Source organism: Hemicordylus capensis, chromosome 4, assembly GCF_027244095.1.
Source record: "Hemicordylus capensis ecotype Gifberg chromosome 4, rHemCap1.1.pri, whole genome shotgun sequence".
Taxonomy (NCBI): Eukaryota; Metazoa; Chordata; class Lepidosauria; order Squamata; family Cordylidae; genus Hemicordylus; species Hemicordylus capensis.
Genome location: NC_069660.1, coordinates 10,249,188 through 10,267,637, shown reverse-complemented (window position 1 = coordinate 10,267,637; position 18,450 = coordinate 10,249,188). Strand labels below are relative to the sequence as shown.

Genomic DNA, 18,450 nt, shown 5'->3' with positions numbered 1-18,450 from the left:
CCCACCACTACATGAGGCAGACAGTTCCACTGTCCAACAGCTCCTACAGCTAGGAAATTCTTCCTAATGTGAAGTTTAAATCTGCTTCCTCATATTTGTTGTTAGGTTCCATTTCCCAAATTGAGTTCTTGTGGCAGCCAGTGTGCAGTTTTGCCTGTGACAACAAGCTTTTTCAGACAAATATTTCATTTTATCACGTACACTATATCTGCTCTAATCCCCTTCTTTTGCAACAGACAGAGAGGTTAAAGACAGAAAATGATAACAAAAAAAGTTCATGAAATGGCACAAGCATGGGAAGGCAGGTGAGGGGCGGGGAGAGTTGTGTACTTGTAAGTAATAATATGGCACTAACAAGTTATATTGGTTGGATACCAGTTTAACCGTGAGGGCTTTCACCAAACTATCCAGGGAATTGTAGTTTGTTGAGACCCCTTTAGAGATCCTTTGCTCTCCCTCAAAGAACTACAGTTCCAGTGTTCCTTGGAGAGGAGGAGTGACTGTTAATCCAGTTTACCTGTATAGTGCCCACAGAGAAGATTCCCAGTTTAATATGAAGAGGAGCTCCTCAAATTTAAGACCATTTTACCAGAGGAACATGGTGCCCAAGGAGGCAGTGGAATCTCTTTCCTTAGAGGTTTTCCAGAACAGATTAGTGACGTTTCTCCAAGGGATGCTTTAGAACTAGGTTCCCAGTCTTGGGTTCCCAGATGTTGTTGGACTGAAACTCCCATCATCTCAAAAGCTGCTGTGGCTGGGGATGATGGGAGTTGTGGCCTAACAACACATGGAGACCCAAGGTCATGAACCTCTGCTTTAGAGTGGTGTGGGCAGAAGGTCAATCATGGTTCAGTGGTAGCCCACTGGCAATTTCTGATAGACCACCTAGGGCCTGTTTGTTGCTAAACTGTTGGCAGAGAATTAGGTAGACCTGGACTAGGTCTACTGAAGTCTTAAGCAAGAACACATACTTGGGAATCATTTAACACAAGCTAGTTAGGCCTTAATTGTTAGGATATCCTGAGTATACATGCACCCCATTTTGTAAATTAAAAATACATTGGTTTTCCATGGAGAGTCTTGGAAAAATACATGTAAGACTGAAATCAGCTCAGCCTTGCTTTCCAATATAGAGACAGGATCGCTGTCCTCGAGCAGAGTGCTGGATTAGATTATTCACTGAATACCTGCTTACTGCAATGTCATTTTCACAGATAAGGCTTGTCAGGTTTGTTTTAAAATGGCTCCTAAAAAGAATGCAGAATCTGCATTATCTGGGATGCCTGTTTGATTTTTCTCCTGAATTCTCTCTTGCATTAACAGCAATCATATGTGTCATGAAACATGTGCAAGAGAATCTCAGCTGGGTGATGTCATGTATGAAAATGCCACCAGCCTGCAGTCTTAGGTACTTCTTAGCATGGGTCTCCAGTTGTGGCCCTCCAGCTGTCATTGGACTACAGTTCCCATCATCCTTAGTCACAATGACTAGTAGCCAGAGATGATGGGAGATGCAGGCTGACAACTGAAGAAAGATAGCAGTTTGAGATCCCTGGTTACTAGGCAGGGAGTCCCATTGAACTCAGTGGGATTTGCTTCTACATAAATCTGTTTTAGATCGAGTTCTAAACACTTTCCTCACAGGAACATGGGCAGCTGCCATATACTGAGTCAGGCTATAGGTCCATCAAGCTCAATATTGTCTACACAGATTGGCAGCGGCTTCTCTAAGGTTACAGGCTGGAATCTCTTGCAGCCCTATCTTGGAGATGCTGCCAGGGAGGGAATTTGGAACCTTTTGCTCTTCCCAGAGCAGCTCCATCCCCTGAGGGGAATCTCTTCCAGTGCTCACACTTCTAGTCTCCCTTTCATATGCAATGAGGGCAGACCCTGCTTAGCTAAGGGGACAAGTTATACTTGCTACCACAAGACCAGCTTTTCTCTCCAGCTGCTGTGTCACACAACACACTTAATGTGCTTAAGCAACAATGATGTGTCATGCAACAGAATTAACTGCCTGAAAACCAAGATGAGGTAATTAATGTCTCCTTTCAGTTGTTCTATTTCATCCCCTTCCACTCCATTCCACAGCATCACTGTGGTAACATGCTGGGAACTGTTAGACCTTGTTATGTTAAATATAATATACTCTCTTCCGGGTTGTGATTGTTCAGTTGACAGCTACTTCAGACAGAACTGAAGCAACTTGTGTAATAATGGGAGCCGTAAGATCTTTCTGACATTGAAATCCAATCCTTTCCTATCTCCATCTATGTTGTCTTTGACTAAAAAGGCAACATGTACCCTTGATAAAGCTCCTTTTATTATCCTTCCCCACCCTCCCACCCATCCACTCGGGCTGTGAGATGTGCTGAAAGACAAGAGACACAAAGAAAGGGATCAGTGAAAGATGATGAGAAAGAAGGAGTGACAAAATAGAAGTATGATAGAAGAAACACAGATGAAGGTGCTAATGCCACTAAATAACGATGGAAATTGCAAATGTTTTCCCTTCTGGGTTTCAAGCACTTACACTGCCCTTACCTTAGGGATAAACTCTACTTACAACAGTGTCTTACATCAGCATGGCAGTGTCTTTCCCCAGGAAGTGCACTGTGCAACCCTCAAATATGTCCCTGATGGATGCCCTCCAGGGAACATAAGAACAGCCCTGCTGGATCAGGCCCAAGGCCCATCTACTCCAGCATTCTGTTTCACACAGTGGCCCACCAGATGCCACTGGAAGCCTACAGGCAGGAGTTGAGGGCATGCTCTATCTCCTGCTGTTACTCCCCTGCAACTAGTCCTCAGAGGCATCCTGCCTTGGAGGCTGGAGGTGGCCTATAGCCCTCAGGCTAGCAGCTGCTGATAGATCTCTCCTCCACGAAGTTATCCAAACCCCTCTTAAAGCCATCCAGGTTGTTGGCTAACATCTGTAGGTTGCACAAAGCACTTCTGGAGGCAGGTGAGATGGGTGAAAATTGCCCTCCCTTCACATGAATGTTCGCACTGTTGAAGTGGGAGCACAGCTGCTGCTTTTTTCTAGCGGCTTACATACAGTGCAGTTGGCGACACTCCCAATAGGGATGCTGGCTCACTGGCAGTGTGGCAGTCACCTCTCCATTGTTGCTCCTAGCAACGGTGTGGGAGGCTCTGTGCCAGGGAGTTAGGACCAGCAGCAATGGTGCAGTGCCATTGGCACAGAGCCTCCTGCACCTTTGGTAGGGATGGTGGTGGAGTGCTGAGTGCCACACAGCCAGTGAGCCAGCATCATCTGGGTGGTATGGCTCGCTATTCTGAATGTAAGCCACTGGATTTTATTAAAGATAGGAAGCGCATGGAGTAACTGTTTTTTCTCCTCCACTCTTTAATGAGATGCAAAGCTCCTTGTGAAAATGCTTCCAGAGTCTGGTGCTTTATCACGACAGCCAGAGGCTGGCTTCAGAAGGGAGCTCCTCACCATGTGCGGAAGGCGGATATTGGCAAGACTTTGGATCAGAGTCTGGCTCAGCCCTGAGAGCTCAAGGAAGAGGGCCTCATTCTGCTCCTCTATCATCTTGTTCTCCTCCTCAATGTTCTTGAGGTTTTTCTCCATGCTTGAGATCTGCAGGAGTAAAAAACAATGTGCATTAGTGGGGAAATAGTTTCTTGGAATGTTCCGTGCAGGGGTGTAACTATAATAGGGCAAGGGGAGACAGTTGTCTGGGGGCCCACTGCCTTGGGGTGCCCCCCAGAGGCAAGTCACATGACTGACTCCCCCAGCCATGCACCCAGCCGGGCTTCCTTCAGTTGTATTCATCCTCCAAAACTGATGTGAGTGTTAAGACCTGGAGCTACCAGAAGAGCATGTCTTTCTCTAGTACCATTAAATGACTTGCATTGTCCACAATTTACAAAACCTAGCGGGGGCCATTTTAAAATCTTGTCTCTGGGTCCACTCCAACCTTGCTACACCCCTGGTCCCATGGAATACAAAGGTCAAGGAATACAAAACATATGATGTAATACTGTCTCCACCATCTTTCATTAAAACCGCCTTGAGATTGTTTTAAAGAAAGGAGGTATAAAAATCTAACAATCAATCAATCAACCAACAAACAAATGAATAAATATCCCTGGCTTCACTCAACCATTGGCTGCTGCTTGTAAAGGCGAGGAAACTTGCAACACAATTGTGCCTCATCACATGGTTTGTATAGTAGATATTATTAACAGGAAAGAAACAGGGCTGCAGTCATGCACCTTATCATTTAGCCTCCAAGAGGTATTCTTGGATCCTTTCATCTATTTTGTCTTCATAACAACCTTCTGAAGTAGGATAAGCTGATAGTGACTGCTCCAAGGACACCCACTGAACTTTGTGTGATTGTACAGGGATTTGATTTGGGGCTGCTATCCAACTAAAGAAATCTTGCAATGCAAGTCTAGGCATGTCTACTCAGAAGTAAGTCCTGAAGAAATTTAACATTTTTAATGTATGCAACCACAGTGGCCAGGATAATTTGTGCGCAAAAATGGAAAGACACTAAAATGCCCTTGAAAGAAGACCGGCTGATAAAAATTTTGGAATATGCAGAGATGGCAAAGCTCACAACATTTATAAGAGAAGATAATCTTGAATGCTTTAAAGAAGATTGGGAACCTTTTTTTTTTGCTTTATTTAAAGAATTATTTTCCCAATATGGACTTTTCAGTAGGGTTTGAAATATAGTAATAGCAGCAGGTCGGGTTGGGTATAGAGTGGTATTGAATAACTATTATAGCAATTATTGTGAACTGTGCAGGTAGGTGAGCTGGAAGCCAATATTTATTTATGTTTAGTTAGGAAATGAATGCAATTGAATGTAAAAGTTACTGTAAAATCTAATAAAAATTTAAGAAGTGAAGAAGAAGAAGGAGGAGGAGGAGGAGGAGGAGGCGGTGGAGAAGAAGCAGAAGCAGCAGTAGTAGTAAGTGCTGTTGAGTTCAATGGGATTTAGGATCAGATTGCAGCCTTAATCCAACAGGACTGCAGCCTTAGTTGATTAATCAGATTAGTCAATCACTCAATTATATTTGCACAGGGGTAAAAACAATAGTTCTGAAGCGAGAAACATACTTCCCATTTTAATTTTGTGATGCAAATGTGTGCTGTACTATTACTACTACTATTTATATACCACTCAACAAAGGTCTGCAAAGTTTACATAGGGAAATAATAAGAGCAAGATAGTCCCCTGTCCCCAAAGGACTCACAATCTTAATACAAGGTAGACACCACCAGCATCCACTCAAGAGATGCCATGTTAGGGTGGGATAGGAACAGTTGCTCTGCCCCTGCTAAATATAAGAGAATCACCACTTTAAAAGGTGCCTCTTTAGCAGTCATCATCCTCTCCTATGAGAGAAAAAGAATAATGTGTCTTTTAAAGATGGTTCTTACCATCTTATCATCTTAAGAGAGGGCATGCCCTCAACTCCTGCTGTAGGCTTCCAGTGGCATATGGTGAGCCACTGTGTGAAACGGATGCTGGACTAGATGGGCTTCCTTGGGCCTGATCTAGCAGGGCTGTTCTTATGTTCACCTGCAGGTTTATAAGCATCTGCACTAAAAATAATGGCTTGTAGGACGTGCAGTCTCCCGTCAAGAGAAAGGACCTATCGGGGCTGCTGTGCAACTTCAAAGGCTGCACCGATGCTGTAGTGAAGGGGCTGCAGCAGCAGGGGCATAGCAAGGTGGGAGTGGGCCCAGAGGCAAGATTTTAAAATGGGCCCCACCCCTCACTGAAGCTCAGCTCATGAAGTAAAGAAATCTTAAATGAGGCTGAATAGTGATAACAAAAAGCATAGTGAAATTTATATATATATTATAAAAAGGTTTTGTAAATTGTGGACGATGCAAGTCATTGAATGGTACTAGAGAAAGACATGCTCTTCTGGTAGCTCCAGGTCTTAGCACTCACATCACTTTTGGAGGATGAATACAACTGAAGGAAGCCCGACTGGGTACATGGCTGGGGGAGTCAGTCATGTGACTTGCCTCTGGGGGGCCCCCCAAGGCAGTGGGCCCCCAGACAACTGTCTCCCCTTGCCCTATGATAGTTATGCCCCTGTGCTGAGGAAATGCCTAAAAACAATTTCTGGGCAGCAGCACAATCTCCTTCCATTGGAAACAAGAGAAAGGAACACTGCACTGCTGCCCAGAAGTGGTTTCTAGGTATTCCACAGCAGTCCCGTCACTACACTATCAGAGCAGCATTTTAAGCTGTGCAGCAGTCTGGATGGGTCCTTTCCATCGATGGAGGGCTGCCCATCATGTAAGCCAGTTCAGTTCAGAACTGAACTGATGTAAGACCATTATTTTGCAATCAAAATCTACTTCCCAGTTAACTGGGGACATTCTTCTGCTTGATCTAAAGTTATAAAAATCAATTCATCCAACTTATTAATTGGCTCTTTTTAGAAAACTCTCTTTTTAGAGCGATCTTTTAATATTTTATCCGATGGTTATATCTGGTACCTTTCTTAGTTTTTATCTTTTAATTTGAAACTTTTAATATGAAACTTGATTTGAAATTTTTAATTTGCAACTTTTTAATGTGGTTTTGCCCTAGTGTTTTAACTTTTCAACTTTTATGTAAAAAATAAAAACTTTTTAAATTTTATTATTTTTAATTGTTCTATATTGTATTTATTTTATTAAAGTTATTTTATTATATCCAGATTTGTCCTTACCATTTAAGTGTGCACAGGAATGCAGCCTTAAGTTCACATATGCCATTCACAATGGCTAGTGTACTGAAATAATTTTCCCACAGACCACAGATATTTTTGGTATCCACAATCAGATAGTAAAGCGTGAGTTGGCTCTTGCATCCACTTTCTACCTTGCACAGCAGACCATTTGACCAGACCTCAAATCTGGAGTGACAGCACAGATTAACAAACATTGTGATAGTTCTCTCCAAACGCTGGTATATTTCTTTATCAGAGGCCATATTCCATAATATGCAGCATTTACTTTTGTGGCATATCAATGGCTATTAGTTTGGTGTATATGGGCCACCCCCAGCCTCAGAGGCACGATGCAAGGGAGTTGCAAGGGAGGTACAGGAAGACAGAGGGCATGCCCTCAGCTCTTGCCTGTGGGCTTCCAAGAGGCATCTGGTGGGCCACTGTGTGAAATAGGATGCTGGAGTAGATAGGCCTTGGGCCTGATCCAGCTGGGCTGTTCCTATGTTCTTATCAGTGGGGTATCTGCACCTCCACTGTCCACTGGCATCAGATACAGATGCATCCACTCGACCTGTAGGAAGCTGCGGGAGGAAGGGCCACTGTTTTGGAGGTGGCAGCCCCATTGTTTGCTGGTGAGCAGGCACAGAAGCATTCATGTGGTGCCAAAAGAGGAGCAGAGAGGGACAATTGCTCTGGTCATGGATATGAGCAGGGAGGAGACGGAGCAGAGCCAGCCCGGTTGGGAGCTCCTACGATGAGATGAGTTCACACTGGGCAGGGGTCTGCCTACTTGTGAGACTTGTGGGGGCTTTGGCCAAGTATTTAGGGCAAGGGCTGAGGTTGAGGCAGGAGAGACCTCACATGAATGGAGTCCAGAGAAGGGAATCCCTGGCAAGGAGCCAGCACTGACTCAATAAAGCCAGGGGGTAAAAGTGTTACCTCCTTGCTCTTATAAAAGCGTTCCCCACAACTGAGGTCCAAAACCAGGGTAGTGGCCACTGGTCCTCCTCCATTTAAACCCAGCAAGGAGTCACAATGTTCTTAGATTAGCTCGTCTTTGGCCATTTCTCTGCCTTTCAGTGAAGATAAAGGAAGAAGAAAAGGCATTTCCACAGAAAAACATGCTCATTCTTCAAAGGCACCAATAGCAGGGAAGAGATGAAAAAACCGTACTAAGCTCTAGCTAGTGAAGCATTGTCAAACTGAGCTATCAAAAGGGAAGATGACGACAACATTATCAGAGGGATGGAATTGAGGGCCATCACTAGTGGAGTGTGATGTGCATTTTCAGCGTTCTGAGGGAGCCACAGAACAAAGTGGGGATGCTCCAAACACAGAGCTCCCAGCGACAGAAACAGCCACCATTCTCCTTACACGCACTGACTTGGCTGTATCGAAGTTTGGGAAGGAAGTGGAAGCTGCCCAGAGTAAAAAGGCTGGAATCCCTTTGGGTGTGGGGGACTCCTTCAGTGTGCCAAATGTTGACCCTCAGTCGCTCACTCAGGTGGCGGAATGCTTTCTTCCATTTCCTAGATCAATGTTCCTAGTTAACCCCTGCTAACTAGGCAAAGAGGCACCTTTGTAACGTGGTGATTCACTTTATTAAGCAGGGGGAGGGCAACCGGCCCTATCCACCCCCAGCACAGCACCCCTCCAGTGACTGTTGCTGGTGTCTCTTATGTTTCTTTTTCTTTTTTTTAAGATTGTGAGCCCTTTGGTGATCCTTCTTCTTCTTCTTTTCTTATTTCTCTATGTGTGCGAGTTCCCAGTTTTTGGTTGTGTGGGAGAAAAAAGCTAGGTAGGAGGAGGACGGAGAAGTTATTGTGTGGGAGACCGGAGTGAGGTAGAACAGCATTTCCTCCCACCTTGGTCGAATGCTGTCCGACCTAGCTGCTGACTCCCACACAATCACTGCTCCCTCGTCCTACCTAGTGAGGTGATTCTCATGTTTGTTGAAAAGCAGTATATAAATACAGGAGAACCTCATTCCTCGTGGGGGTTCCGTTCCTTGCCTACTACTGCAAGTAACAGAACTGTGAGTAGCAAGGCATTAGGTCTATGGGGAAAGGGGGGTTAGGTTCCAGGGTGGAGGGTAATTTTTCTAAAAGCCCCCAAACAGCCCCCAAATGGGCCAGAACGTACTATGGCATGCTCCACTGATCCTCCATGTACTCAGGAATGCCCCTCAAAGGGCAGATTGCCCCTCCCAAACCACAAAACATCATGAAAAGAAGTTCATTTCCACCAGAAATGAGCCACAAAATGGCTCCTTCTGTCTCTTCCTGGCTTCCTAGAGACAAAACGGAAGTCACTTCCAGCCCTCTAGGAACCCCAGATACATGGGTTTTAACCTGTTAGTATCCGCGGATACTGGAAACAAGTGTCAATAAGACACTCCGTGGATACGTGGAACTGTGAATAGCGGTTCTGTGAAAAATGAGGATCTCCTTTATTCATAGTAGTAGTTTTCTCTGCATTTGTGATGTTCGGCATGATCAGCATAGCTACAAAGACTGTGATTATGACTGAGTAAGTCAGGGCTGGTAATATTCCAACAAGCCAGGGTATTTCTAATACTCTGACAGCGAGCAAGTAAGGGTTGTTGGTGCCAGCTTTGGAGAACAGAGGAGCAGGATTGGTCCAGGGTGGAACATAGGAACATGGGAAACTGCCATATACTGAGTCAGACCATTGGTCTATCTAGCTCAGTATTGTCTTCACAGACTGACAGTGGCTTCTCCAAGGTTGCAGGCAGGAATCTCTCTCAGCCCTATCTTGGAGATGCTGCCAGGGAGGGAACTTGGAACCTTCTGCTCTTCCCAGAGCGGCTTCATCCCCAGAGGGGAATATCTTGCAGTGCTCACACATCAAGTCTCCCATTCATATGCAACCAGGGCAGATCCTGCTTAGCTATGGGGACAAGTCATGCTTGCTACCACAAGACTAGCTCTCCTCTCCTAGGGTGATAAGCCCCGGCTGATTTAGCCCAATAGAATTTGAGGCACTTCATAATGGGGTCATTCCAGAGACTTAAGAAAAGCCTTGCTGGATCAGGCCAAGGCTTATCTCCTCCAGAATTCTGTTTCTCACAGGGGCCAACCAGATGCCTCTAGGAAACCCACAAATGGAAGGCATGCCCCCTCTCCTACCATTGCTCCCCTGCATCCTGCCTCTGAACCTGGACATAGCACATAGCCAAGACTAGAGGCCATTGATAGGGGCTTGTCCCCCATAACTCCTATTGGCCTGTCCATAGCACGTGTCCATAGAACCTAATTAGAAGTTATGTGAGTACCCATACCTGTGACTGCAGCTTCACCATAGCCGCTTCCATCTCAGTGTTGGACTCATTCAGCTCACTAATTTCTTTGTTTAGCTGCTTTATTTCTTCATCGTTCTCTAGAACTGCAAGAGTGAAATAAAAGAGCAGTCAGGCGCCTTCCTTTTCTGATACATGCAGACAGATCCAGAATATGCAGCAGCAGCCTTGCTGAAGCTAAGCAGGTCTGGGCCCTAGACAGGAGGAATCTACCAGGAACCCCATTCACACCATCTTGATGTCTGAGGAACGGTTAGATATAAATGAAATAGATAAATAGAACAAAAGCCCTCTTCAGATATCAGAAATTGTAACCGTGAACACCAATCGTGAAGGGAAAAGCAGAGAGGAAGTCCCACTCCCCACTGTCACTCACCACCCACCCCGGGGGTGTGCACTAAATCAGAAAACCTGACTCAGTTCAAGTAGAACTGGACTCAAACCGAACTGGATCCAATTATGTGCACACTAGAGCCTGGCCCGGTCCGGCTCGAATCCGAACTGGTTTGGGCCTGGCTCGGGGGAGGGAGGGGGACACACAAAAATGGTGGACTTACAGCCATTGAGGAGGTCTCTCAAGGTTCCCCCTCCCCCCATCAGCCTCCCCTGGTCTCAAACGGTCTGTTCCAGGCCTCTCTGTGCTGGAGGCTGCCATTTTGGAGGTTACGACACATGCGCACTGGTCATTTGTGTTGCCAGGTCATGATGTGGCCACAAGGATGGCAAGTGCGGTAGCCTCCAAAATGGCCGCCACCAGTGCAGAGAGGCCTGGAATGGATCCGAAGTGGCCCCGGCCCGGGGCATCCAGCATCCAAGTTCCAAGCACCGTCTTTCTCTCAGTACACTTGCTGCTGCAAGCTTCCACGTTACTTCCTAGTGTGCTCTTACGCTCATGCCAAGGGCATGCTCTTGCATGATCTTTGAAGCACCACCTTCTGGCCAGCTCCTGCACTTCAAGAAGAACCCACCCATTTTCATTACTACTTTTGTGGCGACTGGGGAAGGGTGGGTTCTTCTCAGAATGCAAGAGCTGGCCAGGAGATGGCGCTGTGATTGTGAGGAATCCCTGCTTGGTGTGTGTAGTGAAGGTACCATTGCATCAGGAAGGATTGTGGAATGCTTGAAGGAGCATCTGCATGGCGAGAAAGATCACACTTGGAAACTGTGCAACAGCCATGAATATCCCACACTTTATTGCCATATGGAAAGGCTCTTGGTCTTCCTCAAACCACAGCATTCTAGTTACTGTCCTATACATGGTTCAGCAAGCAGAAGACATTTTAGAACTAATTTAGTGGTTGGCACATTTCTAGCTTTTCTGAAGTTATGCTGCCTACCCATGCAAGAATCTTATTTGGAATCGTGGGCATCTTGTTCATTGTTTAGAGGGCTAAACTGAAAGAAGATCTGTGTTCACTGTTGTGAAGGTCTCCAAAGTGCAGGGCATCTTCTCTTCGCAAACAAGAGCCAATTTTCAGCAGATAGCTTAGCAAGGGATCGGCTTGACCCAATGATAATGTGAATGGTGTGGATATACACAGTGTGTTAAGTTACATTCAACTTTTTATATCCATTTCTAATATCAAAACTAGTCGAGTGGCAATTCTGATGCTCTTACCATCGCTGGTCTTGAATTTAGTGTTGAGAATTTCATCCCCTGAGATTTTTCCCTTTTTCCCAGCAAAAGTCGCTCTTGGACACCCTGACAAACTAAAAGGCAAGTAAAAGGAGATTAGTCCAGAATTAACTGAAACCAGATAATTACGGCTGAGCCAAAACTACTCACCGCATTTTCAGGACTACAAAACAAGAAAAAGGAAAGGAAAAAGCAGCACTGAAGGACTTAAAAAAATAAAATAAAAATCTTTTTGTGACCAGGTCCACTCATTTGTTTAAATTGCCCTTACTTTTAAATTACCTCTCTCATGTAGCCAAACCTGATTGGTTACGACAACCCTGATGTCACGTGACATCATCATAGATATAAATGAAACAGATAGATAGAACAAAGAAGCCCTCTTCAGATGTTAGAAATTGTAACTGTGAATACCAATCGTGAGGGGAAAAGCAAAGAGGAAGTGCCACCCCCCACTGTCACTCACCTGCCCCCCCTCTGGAGTGTGCACTGAATCAGAAAACCCAATTTGGTTCAGGTAGAACTGGACTCAAACCGAACCGGGTCCAATTTTGAGCACACTAGAGCCGGGCCCGGTCCAGCTCGAATCCGAACTGGTTTGGGCCCGGCTTGGGGGAAGGACAAAAATGGTTAACTTACCACCATTGTGGGGCCTCGGGGGTGCTGCCATGGGGTAAGGGTCTCCTTAGGTCCCCCCTCCCCACACCAGGCTCCCTCCTACCAGCTTTGTGATATCACCTTGTGCACTGTGTGATCGCTGAATGGGCAGCTTTACACATGTGACTAATTTGGGAAGAAGCATTATGGTGGTGGAATAGCACAGAATTAGCAGTAACCATGGCAAATAATGGTGCCAAACAGAATTGGTGATCATTTACATAAACAGTGTGTTTTTCAGGAAAATGTTTTACTCTGTTGAAATAAGAAGTTTTCATCCAAAACTAGGAACCATCAAATATGTGGTTTAGCCTGAATTATAATAAAATCTTGGAAAAGATTTCATAAAAGTCATTTGTTGAAAATTTTCTATAACCTCCCCTGTCACTGAATCCTTTTATGAGAATGTTTACATAAATGTTCACATAAGCTTTCAAAACAATGTATGGCAGTTTCTTTGAAAAACATGTTTTTTTCCTCTGGGAGAAGAAAGAACGATTTCTCCAAATAAAATTTAAAATATGCCCTTTCTCTTTCAGTGGGGGGAAATGACGAAAAGAAAATAGCTATTTTATTTTTATTGCAAACCCATTTCTCAGTGACAGTTTTCTCAGCTGACTCTATAAGCAGTTTTTTTAAAAAAAAAATACACACTTCAGGGATTCACTGTAATTTTGGACAGACTTATGTTTGAACAGATCAACAAGTTGTTCTGGTAAGAACTAATCTGCCTATTTTCCGTTCACTATCCCTACAACTGGACGAATTTTGGCCCAAATCAGTTAGGAAGTTCACAAGTTAGTCCATTTCCACCTCAAATGTTCATGCGTCCACCATCTTGAACTGGGTAGATGACATCATCACGAACGATGAGGCTGTTCTCACAAGTAGCCATACCAGGCTAGGGCAGCTAAACCGGGCTTGGCTGCCCAGGAGAACTGCTGGGAGCTGCGTGGTTCTCAATGGTGACTCGGTGGCAAACCCGCCTAGAAAGCCCACTGGTTAGCCAAGGTTAAGGGTGCAAGTGTGCCCTTAACCTGGGCTGACTGCTTGTGCATCAGCTCTAGCTGCTCCCAGCCAGCACTGACACAGGAGCGGGCTCTCGGCCATTGCTGGGGGGATCCCCAAAATGCACCGTGCACTTACGTGGTGCATTGTAGGATTTCCAGGGGCCGGGAGGATGTGTTCTGGCCCCCAAACCTCCACACTACCTGGGGCAGCAGCAGCTCATCTGGATCCATGTGTCCAGCAACTCTTCGAGATCATCTGCAGGAAAGGTAAGCTGCTGCAGCCCTACCCACCACCCACTCACAAGCCCACTCATGGGATCGTGAGAAAGGGCTCTATGCTTTTGAGGTGACCCTATGTGCCCCTACAACTGAACCCAATTTGGTCCAAATTGGTTCCCACTTGTACCTCAAATGTTTATGTGTCCACCATCTTGAATTGGGCTGGATGACACCATCACAAACTATGCTGTTGTCTTTTTGGGTCACTCACTACAACTGCTCCAAATTTGGTCCAAACTGGCAAGGTGGTCTGCAAGTTAGCCCACTTGTGCCTTAAATGTTCACACGTCCACCATCTTGAATCAGGGTAGACGGCATCATTACAAACTACGCCCTTGAGCCATCCCATGTATACTTACAGCTGTAATAAATTTGGTTCAAATTGGTCAGGCAGTTCACAAGTTAGCCACCTTATGCCTCAAACAATCATGTTTCTGCCATCTTGAAATGGGGTGAATGACATCATCACAAACTACACCGTTGAGCCATCCCTATGTGTCACTCACTACAACTGTACCAAAAATTTGGTTCAAATCGGTTAGCAATCCCCAAGTTAGCCCATCTGGGTCTCAAATGTTTACGTCCACCATCTTGAATCAGGGTGGATGACATCATCACAAACTACTCGCTTGAGCTGTCCCTATGTGACCCTACAGCTGTAAAAAATTTGATTCAAATAGGTTAGGCAGTTCACAAGTTAGCCCACTTGCTTCTCAAACATTTATACATCTGCTATCTTGAATTGGGGTGGATTATCTCATCACAATCCATGCCACTGAGGTTTCCCAATGTGTTCCTACAACTGTACCCAATTTGGTTCATACTGGTACAGGCACTGCGAACTTGATAGGGACACACAGACACACACACAATGCCAGGTGATCTCATAAGCTTACTTTCCTTAAGGAAAGCGGGCTAAAAAAGAAAAGAAAAAATCACCAGTTGTATATGACAGAAGAAATTCTCTTGCAGGTTTCTCCATAAAAATCCTGCTTTAAAATGTGTATTTTAATCAAAGTGCATATTTAGGTCCCATAAACCTGAATGGATCCTGATCCTGAAACATGTACTGGCAGACAGCCCATTGCCATATTCAGAATTACTTTGGAGCATCATATGACATAACTCTGCAAACAGAACTCCAAACACACACTCAGTTGGGCTGGCCTATCCTCTGTATAGTACTTTTTGCTAGCTTTACATATCTACATAGAATAGGGGGATGTGATGGAGCTTTAGCTCAGGGGTAGTGTCTAGTGTGTCTGCTTTGCATGCAAAAGACCCCAGATTAAATTCCTGGAATCTCTAGGTAGGGCTGAGAGAGACTCCTGCTTGAAACTCTGGAGCGCCACTGCCCGTCTGTGTAGATAATACTGAGCTAGAGGGACCAAGGGTCTGACTCAATAGAACACAGTTTCCTAGGTTCCTAATTCTGACCCATCTCAGTGGTAGAGCACTCAGTTCAAAGCCGCTTCATACGATTTTTCATATATGCTTTTAGGGCAAGGATATGGCTGGGTCTGGCATCTGCTGTTCTGTGAGCCCTTTCTCAGGATCGGAGAAAGCCTCGAAATGCTTACCTCCCCTGCATATGATGCACTCTTTGTTGCTGGGTGGCTGGATCAGTTGTTGGTGGCTCCACCACCACAGACAATTTCCAGTTTCTGCTGGTTGCTCCGAGGGTCAGGGTGCCAGGATGCATCCCCCCCACTCCTGGAAATCCCATTATGCACCACGTGAGTGCGTGGTGCATTATGGGAATCCCCCCTCCTCTCCCCAAACCGGCCGGAAGCCCCTGTGCATTTGAACAGCTTCTGTATCTCTTGCAACTGCCATTCTGGTGGAAAGCCCAACACTAGCCAGCAATTGCTTGTTAGATCTCCTGGCTCAGCTACGTATCAATGCATGCAGAATGTTGCCATTGGTGTAGTAGTGTTTGAACAGGTTGGTGGTGTGTTGTGAAATTAATCCCTACGTTTGCATGCATATTCCTCTTAAAAGCAGTAACATAAACAGAGAGGGCTTAAGCAAATGCCCCATGCTGCAGAGTAGAGGAGAAGGCAAATATCCCACAGTATGACCAGTCTGTTCAAAGCGAGAGAGAATTTTTAGGTGGAAAATTTTTGTTCTGAATCTTCTCCATCCAAGTTGGGATGTGAAGGGTTGAATTAAGGGCAAGCAAGGGATAATTCCCACAAGCTTCCACTCCATTGGATGAAATTCTCAGAGCAGACATAGGTTTTGTATTGATTTGAAACTGAGGGATCTTCAAGATTCAAACACCAGAAGCCGATGAGATTCCTCTGCCCCCCCAGTTCCCACACGCCAGCTGTGTTTAGACTCCTGAAGTACTTGGCTAATTACCATCCCCTCCATTTCATTAGCACATAAGATGTTGATGCTGCCTGCATTACCTTCTGTGAGTGAGGAAGCTTCCGTTTGCATGACCTGAGCCATCGCAACCTGGGGTTGGGCAGGTGGGCCCCTCATTCTTGAGCGACTTCCACGAAAATGAGGAGCCGTTGAGAGACCCTTCTTTCTGCCTCCGGGCAGCAAGGGGGCACCCCGAGGCACTGCGATGGGAGGCGTATTTACCACTGATGTGTCCCAGCCCGACACAACCAGGAACAGGACATCTAGTGAAACACAAGAGACACATGGTCATAAGTGGCCCTCCCATTCTCAATGTCCACAGCTGATTCACACAACCATGCTGAAACACGGTACAATTGATCACAAGCTGATGGATCTGGAATGCCAAAATGGCTTTGGAATATGCTCTCTACTGAAATAAGAGCCTTTCCTCCTCTGTTTTCAGGAAGAACCAGGAGAGGAAAGCTGGTCTTGTGGTAGCAAGCATGGTCCTCATAGCTAAGCAGGGTCTGCCCTGGTTGCATATGAATGGGAGACTTGATGTGTGAGCACTGCAAGATATTCCCCTCAGGGGATGGAGCTGCTCTGGGAGGAGCAGAAGGTTCCAAGTTCCCTCCATGGCAGCATTTCCAAGATAGGACTGACAGAGATTCCTGCCTGCGACCTTGGAAGAGCCGCTGCCAGTCTGTGAAGGCAATACTGAGCTAGATAGACCCATGGTCTGACTCAGAATATGGCAGTTTCCTATGTTCCTATGTAACCTCAAGACTCTCCTGTTTTCTCAGGCTTTTAATTAGAATTAATTTTAAAACTTGTTTTAATAACAATTTTATTCTATTTTTATTATGTATTTTAATTTGTAACTTTTAAATTTTATTTATTTATTTATTTATTTATTATTAAAACTTTTATACCGCCCTTCCAAAAGGCTCAGGGAGGTTTACATTAAAACACCATTAAAATCATTTAATAATTAAAACAAAAATTATAAAGCATAAAACAATGATTAACAATTAAAAACATCATAAAACAACAATTAAATAATCAGAACAATTTAAAAACAAGTTTTAAAAAGCTGAGAAAGCCTGGTTGAAGAGATGTGTTTTCAGGCGTTTTCTGAAAATTGCCAGAGATGGGGAGGATCGTATCCCAGCAGGGAGCACATTCCACAATCTTGGGGCAGCAGCCGAGAAGGCTCGTCTCTGTGTAGCCACCAAACGAGTTGGCGGCAACTGGAGACGGACTTCCTCAAGTGACCTCAATGGGCGGTGGGGCTCATAGCGAAGAAGATGCTCTCTCCTAAATACCCATGGCCTAAGCCGTTTAGGGCTTTATAAGTTACAACTAGCACTTTGTATTTTGCCCAGAAACCTATTGGCAGCCAGTGTAACTCCATCAACAAAGGAGTAATGTGGTCTTTCCGAGATGACCCAGAGACCAATTATAAATTTTGTACACCACCTAGAGATGTACATAGGTGGTACAGAAATATGATTGATTGGCTGATTGATTGAATGAATGAATGAATCCCAGTTGCAGGGGAGCAACAGCAAGAGAAGGGTCACGCCTTCATCTCTTGCCTGGGGGCTTCTCGGGGGCATCTGGTGGTCCACTGTGGGATACAGGATGCTGGGCTAGATGGGCCTTGGGCCTGATCCAGCAGTTTTGATGTTCTTATGGTGGTGAAATGATCAAGGAGGCTTACCCAGCACCCACTTTGATGTCCTTTTAGTGCCAGGAGAACACCCTTCCAATCCCCCCAGGCCTTTTAAATAACTATTATGGAGATTTATGCTGCTTTATTTGCTAGTGTTTTGTTCCGGTTACATTTTATTGAATTTTTAATATGTAAACTTCGTGGTACCATTATTGTTGAAGAGCACTATATATATTCCTTTTCCTAATAAAACCATCACAAATTAATTTGGAGTATTTTTCTGTGTAGTGCCACCCCTCTCTCTAGTAATAGAAAGGCACAGGTACAGTCCTGACCCTCCATATGCATTCAGCCTACACAGATTTGAAGGTCTGTACAGGATGATTTGATTACTTAGGACAGGGATTCCCAGATGTTGACTACAACTCCCAGAAGCCTCAGCTGCAATGGCTTTTGCTTAGGGATTCTGGGAGTTGTAGTCAACAGCAGCTGGGAATCCCTGTTAGAGGGAAACACTGGTCACATGTCCCCTAATGAGAGCATGCATAGCATCTCTTCAGCCTTTTCAGGACTGGCCCACCCACTAGGCAAACTACAGTGCCAAGCAGGAGGAGTGCCAATGGCCTGGGTGGGTCACATATGTGCACACCGTCGGAGACAGCCAGCCAGTCAGATGATGGGGATTGCCCTCATCCCCACAGCCATTCCAGCTATAGCCAGACAACCAGCCAAGTGACGGGTGATCACAGGTGGGTGTGCACACGGTTGGAGCCAGCTAGACACAGCCAGGGTGGGTGACAGGGAT

At 45.3% G+C, this 18,450-nt stretch overlaps 1 protein-coding gene across 10 annotated transcripts in view; it reads right to left on the bottom strand.

The window, feature by feature from the left end:
* The window catches only part of MYT1 (myelin transcription factor 1), a 232,449-nt gene that overhangs the window by 5,534 nt on the left and 208,465 nt on the right, over positions 1–18,450 (bottom strand). For all 10 annotated transcript variants that reach the window (XM_053249644.1, XM_053249643.1, XM_053249646.1 and 7 more), the window contains 4 exons: positions 16,030–16,251; positions 11,652–11,743; positions 10,016–10,119; positions 3,461–3,604 (listed from right to left, as the gene is read on the bottom strand). In XM_053249644.1, the coding sequence (XP_053105619.1) occupies positions 3,461–3,604; positions 10,016–10,119; positions 11,652–11,743; positions 16,030–16,251 (562 nt within the window). The remainder of the gene's footprint in view (positions 1–3,460; positions 3,605–10,015; positions 10,120–11,651; positions 11,744–16,029; positions 16,252–18,450) is intronic.